This window comes from Olea europaea, chromosome 22 (genome assembly GCF_002742605.1).
Source record: "Olea europaea var. sylvestris chromosome 22, O_europaea_v1, whole genome shotgun sequence".
Taxonomy (NCBI): domain Eukaryota; kingdom Viridiplantae; phylum Streptophyta; class Magnoliopsida; order Lamiales; family Oleaceae; genus Olea; species Olea europaea.
Genome location: NC_036258.1, coordinates 2970406 through 2977054, shown reverse-complemented (window position 1 = coordinate 2977054; position 6649 = coordinate 2970406). Strand labels below are relative to the sequence as shown.

The window sequence follows — 6649 nt, the reverse complement described above, 5'->3', positions numbered from 1 at the left end:
AATAAATCAAAGTCTTTAACAAACCAAAATCATTTGTAGAACATATACTTAAACCAAGTAAGAAGATGAATATTGAAAAACAAAGTAAAAGATCAAAGACAATACTACGCATTCACCAAAGTTTCACCCCTAACTCTAGTTAACGGTTTAAAAATACATAATTAAATGTTACAAAGAAAATGAAGGAAACTAGAATATGATGAAGAGGAATTTATGCTCTCAAAATATTGGCCAAGGTCCCCTTTTATAGGCAAATGAACATTCAAAATGCAAGTAGACAATGCAACTTGTTTCTGTCCAACTTCAAGACAACTAGAACATGCAACTAGATGTCAATTTTCAGATACTTTCTGCCTTGAATTTAGACTTATGATCAACATATAAATTGTTTCCATTTGAGTTGGCTTTCCCTTGGTGTAAATATCAAGTCCATTGGATGTCTATAACTCCAGATATGACCAAAACAATTAGTGATGTTTCAAGGTAGAAAAGCTGTATCTGGCAGGTAACAAGTTGGACTTTGCATGGTAATTTTGGCTGCTTTATGATGCGAATTTGACTTTTTGGTAAACATCAAAGTTGTAGATATATATCTTATCTTTCTAACCCAATTTGAATTACCTTGTTTTGATAACTACAGCTCGAGTTATGACCATTTTATCAAGACAGCTGTTTCCTACTCAAGACAGCTGATATTCTTGACTTTTCAACTTTTTTTCTCTCCACTTGCTCCACTTGTTCTACCTTGGAAATACATCAAATAAATACTCTTTCAAAAGTATAATACTCATACTGACATGTGTTTAAATACGTATTTCAATTAATTGCACTTTTAACCATATATTTATGGAAATTGAATTTACAGCAAGAGAATTGAAAGTAGAGAATAACATTAGTGTTATTAAACAAAGTGAATGTAAAATGCCTTATTAATAATATATTTTTGAAACACTTTTAGACACTAATCAATATTTATCAAGTTTTTAGCTACACAAAAAACACGCTAAGAGTAGCTGAAGAGGTACATTTTTAGCGAAAAATTAAAAGTTGTGGTGATGACCATTGGCTATCATTGAATTGATTGTTGTGGTAAGGATTTGTAGCAAAATTTGGTTGTGGTAATGTGAATGTTGATGACATGAGGCCTAAAAGGATTTCATGGGTGGATTAATTGCACTGTAGTAAAGCGATGTCTTTCATTTGGAACTTGTATATGTTTTTATTGATCTATTCGAGTAGCTGATTGCATGTCACGATACTAACAAACATATTATATTATTGTTACCATCTAAATAATCTTCCTTATGTTGTTTTAAGTTAAACAAAATAAAAACAGTTTTTAAATATACTTTCATTTATTCCATTAAAATTTTGTTTGACTCAGTCTTGCTAATTTCTTTACGATTAAGAAATTGAATAAATATTTGTATTAAGATGCAAGAAGGGGACAATCGTTGGGAATTAAATTGATTAGGAAATTAATGTTTTAAAGGTCTCTAGTGTTTGAATTTGACCATTGTTTTTATATGAAAAATTATAAAGCGTGTCGGAAATGTTAAAACGGGTGGCAATTAAAAACATTATAATTGAGCATATAAAGTGAATTCGAAATAGAAAATGAAATAGACTCCTCCTTTCTTTTTTGTTCATTGACGACATTGACACGAAAGATAATAGCATATTTAATCAACAAATAATAACACTAATATATAATTTTATTTAATTCAAAATTAGTTGAAAACTATATTTGAGTTAATAGACGTGATCAATAACTTATCTTTTAAACGAGATAGTTAACATAATATCATACTTGAGTTCAAATTAATCTCGTCCAACACTCATTTATAAAATATTATTCATGTTTCAAATATCTGATAAAAAATAATCCAACTTACACATGAAACTATGTGTTGTGACTAATTTTGATTTTAGCACTATATCAAATCAAAACGACGTGTATAAAGTTAGAAGAGTTTAATCATTCACGACCTTAAAAGGATATTCTTGAATAGTAGTTCGTTTTAACAAAAATCCTTGACCAAGTATTAAAAACTTGTAAACTTCTCTTCGTATTTTGTATTGCCTTAATCACCCGATTATTCGTAGCCCTGTTTGGTGAGATTAAGCTCAGATTTTTAATAAATTTTGATAAAAATTGATGAAATATGCGATTAAAAAGTTTTGGGTCCGATGAAACGTGTGGTTAAAGTTAATTGTTAACTTTGACTAAAAATCTAAATTTTAATCGTTACCAAACAGCAACGCTCCTAACTTACAATGAAAACAAGAGTCCCTCCAATCCTTGCATGGAAACTTTTCATTAGAGTACAGAACGCGAACAAACGCCCACTAGCTCCCAATTCTCCACTCATCATTTACAAACCCGAACACACTTATCTTTCAAATGAAAGAGGCTTGTCACCCAATTTTTGACCAAGTTTTGAATAGGTTACTTAACTTTAAAATTAATGAGTTTTTTTATATATCATTATAGACAAATTTTATATTGCAAATTGTCTTGATGTAAACGTACTGAAAGGAAACTTCAAAATCATAGTGATGCGTCACAATTTAAGTGAAGAGACCGTCCAGAAACAAGAACAGAGAAATGGAGACAATAAATTTGGACTCGTCATGTAAATAGGTCCAAAATCATTTCTCTAACTTTGAAATAGGAAATATTGCACAATTGAACCAAACATTGGCATCCAACATTTCATTATAATTGCATGATCAATTATAATTTTAATGTTATAGAGTATAAATCTCACATCGACTAATTACTGAAATATAGAACAATAAGAGATTAAGTTACTCCTCTTCATTTTAAGATAAATTGCAAGTCTTAATATATCTCAGAGTCCATTAAATTTAAAAGAATAATTTGATCCGATTAAGATAAAAAAATGAGAACACGAATTTTCATATTGATATATTCAAACGAGCTATCATTTATCGGAACACGTTAAGAAATAAATCCCACGTGAGCTAGTTACCGAAATATACTATAGTTACCGAAATATACTATCTTCCTCTTAATAAGATTAATCTTTTAAAATAGAGTCTCAAATTTTGATAATCAAAATTATTCAAATTCTTGAAATTTGTCGTATGATTCTTGCATATAATCTTTATCAAATAAATCCACTCCATTGCCATCTTATGTGGGGGCGGACTTAGGCGGTGGCTAGCTAGGGATCTGGGAGAATTTTTTTCTAATAATAGATAGAATGTTTAGATTATATATATTCATTCATATTAATAAAAAGCATCTCTGGTAACTCAACTGATTAGCTTTTCCACTATTGAATTGGAGATCTTATGTTCGAAACTCTTCAAAAGCAATATTTTTTATAATTTTTGTATTTCAACAATTTTTATCAAAACAAATGTAAGGAAGTTGATTCGAACCTACTACCTTCCCTAAACACATTGACCACTTTACCATCATAGCACTTATGGATTTTTAGCATATAATGTAACAAAATAATATATATTCAATTTTACTGGTTTAATGTAAGTAGAAACATTTTAATCGGTGCTTTGTCTCTCTTCTTGATTTTTTTTTTTTCATTTTCTTCCCTCTAATCAATTAATTTAAGAGTTTGGTCAATTAATGGTGGATGAATTAGTAAGAAAATTGACCTTAGTATCATATGGAATCTTGCAACAAAATTTACTTAATTAATAAAATGTTCCACTCTTCGTTCACAAAAAATCGATTACGAAAAAGTGGAATCATACAAGCACATAAAATTGATATAAGCACATAAATAATTTTAATTTTGTTAATATAATAATACTTATTTAATTAACTTTAATTGTAAACTGAATATTGACATTTTGTTAATATATATTACCTAATAATTGAAAAATAAATTATGACATTTTGCAGATTATTGAACGATTTTTTCATCCAAAATGAAAGTTTGTGTCTAGTTTTAGTAGTGTATCTAATTCTTCTAATTGTAATCCGTACGATTTTTTGAATATTATTTAATTAAATATTAATAAATAACCTCGCTATCACGGACATTGGCCGTCGTTGTAAACTTTCAATGCTCACGATTCGTCTTAGCTAAACTCGATCCCTGAATTCGCCCCTGATCCCTACGCATAGACAAATATTTTTCTTACTAACGAAAAAAGCAAGCAAACTCTGCACCGCGTTCTTCTTGTTCAACCATTATTTTGCCAAGTCAAACCTCACTCGCCTCTATATATACCCCTCCTCCACTCCTCCTCTCGATATCCAGAAATCTCCCTCTTTATTAAGAAGATACAAAAAACCAGACTCCATTTTCATACATTACTTGTTCTTCTGAAACACTATCAACACAACAACAAAGCAAAAGAAGATGAAAAGTCCAATATTTTCAAGATCTTCTTCTCCCTTAAATTCTCACAGCTCTATTTCTCCTCCTTTGACACCTCGTCGTACATTCCCCGAAACAATAATGGAGGAAAACATTGATTACGCCACAACTATTATCACTAAATGGGATTTGGATGGCCCTACATACAGAAAAATGTCCAGTCTCTTTGGGGATGATAGAAAGGAGGCTAAAAGATTTATTGAAGGGGTGACTGGCTTGAGAAACGCCATGCACTACTACTTAAAGATAAATTCCAGTTCTGAAAAACTCATCAGAGCGCAAAGATTGATGCAAGTTGCAATGAAGAGATTGGAAAAGGAGTTTTATTATATTTTATCCTCGAACAGAAATGTTCTTGATGCTGAATCTGTCTCGAGAGGTTCGACCAGGTCCAGTCTTTCAGATTCTTTGGAAGATGAAGTTCAAGGTGACGAAATTATTGAAGATGGGAATTCAATATCTGAAGCTGATAAAGCTTCTTTAATGGCTATGGCGGATTTGAAGAGCATAGCGGATTGTATGATTGGATCTGGTTATGGAAAAGAATGCGTTAGAATATACGATTTAATCAGAAAATCAATAATTGATGAGAGTTTGTATAATTTGGGAGTTGAAAAGATAAACCCCTCTCAAATTCAGAAAATGGATTGGAATGTTCTTGAAGCGAAAATCAAAAGCTGGTTACAGGCTGTCAAAATTGCTGTGAAAAATCTGTTTTACGGCGAGAGGATTCTCTGTGATTCAGTCTTTTCTTCCTCCGAAAAAATCGCAGAATCGTGCTTTGCAGAAATCTCGAGAGATGCAGCAATTAATTTATTTGGATTCCCAGAAAATTTTGCAAAATCCAAGAAAATATTATCCCCGGAGAAAATGTTCCGCGCACTTGATCTCTACGAAGCAATCTCAGATCTTTGGCCAGATATTGAAATGATTTTCTCGTACGATTCATTGTCGGCGGTGAAATGTCAGGGCGTGGCTTCACTTGTGAAACTCGGTGAGTCAATACGAGTTATGCTCACCCAGTTTGAGTTAGCCATTCAGAAGGACTCCTCCAAATCGCCATCAACCGGCGGCGTTCATCCCTTAACTCGTTACGTGATGAATTATTTGGTCTTTCTCGGAGATTACAGCGGCGTGATGTCGGACACAGTGGCGGACTGGCCGTTGAACGCTCAAACTCCGCTGCCGGAATCTTATTTCTCGAGCCCCATTTCCGGTGGTTCCGCCATTGAGGACCCTTCCTCTGCCGTCACTGTCCGCCTGGCATGGCTGATTTTAGTCCTGTTATGCAAGCTCGACGGCAAGGCCTCGCTGTACAATGACGTGGCACTATCTTATCTATTTTTAGCAAACAACTTAAACTACGTTGTTTCCAAGGTCCAAAACTCGAATCTGGGGCTCCTGATGGGATCCGAATGGATTTCAAAGCACGAGTCAAAGGTCAAACAATATACCGGTAACCACGAAAGGATGGGTTGGATTAAAGTGATTATGTCACTTCCCAAAAATCCAACGGCTGAATTTTCTCTACAGGAAGTGAAGGAAATTTTCTCTCTATTTAATTCGGGTTTCGAAGGAACATACAAGAAACAAAGCGGGTGGGTCATACCTGACCGGAAGCTCAGAGAAGAAATCAAACTTTCTTTAGCTAAAAAAATAGTTCCGAGTTATCGAGTCTTCTACGAGAAGCACCGGGGAAAGATTGGGAGGGAGTTCGGGGTAGAGTCAATTGTCAGATATGCCCCTGAAGATTTAAATAATTATTTGTCGGATTTGTTTTTTGGGACTGAGGTTTCGACGAGTACTAAAACTTGGTCATCGTATGAGACTTCATCGGAGTCATCTCTGTCGTCCCACCATCGTTAAAGAGGTGACATCGGCCTTTGAATGGCTGGCGACACATATATTACATGTGAAAAATATTTGTATAAATAATAACAAAAACTAGAGACATGTTCTTGACATTTGAAGTTCTTTGATTTATTGGCATAAAATGGAATATATTTTATATTCATCAATTAATATGCAATTCGACGTGTCTTTAAGCTCGTGTTCTTCAGTCGAGAGAACAAATTTGAGTTGAGATTACAAAATCAGTGAAGAAAGAAATAAACTTTTACAAGAATTTAAAATTATCAATTATCCCATCAAGTTCACAAGGTTCAATTCAAAGCACCAAATATTTATATGACATTTTTCACTTTAGCCCTTGTCTGACCGTGATTTTTCAATGGATTTTAAGTCATTTCTTACCGTTGAGTCCAACTACGGGT

The 6649-nt window shown here is 33.1% G+C and overlaps 1 protein-coding gene across 1 annotated transcript; it reads left to right on the top strand.

The window, feature by feature from the left end:
* The first annotated feature begins 4158 nt into the window (after nt 1–4158).
* LOC111371367 (exocyst complex component EXO70H1-like) lies at nt 4159–6340 on the top strand. Its single transcript, XM_022993307.1, has one exon. It carries the CDS (start codon nt 4359–4361, stop codon nt 6240–6242), a length of 1884 nt encoding a protein of 627 aa, XP_022849075.1. The 5' UTR covers nt 4159–4358; the 3' UTR covers nt 6243–6340.
* Nucleotides 6341–6649: the final 309 nt, after the last annotated feature.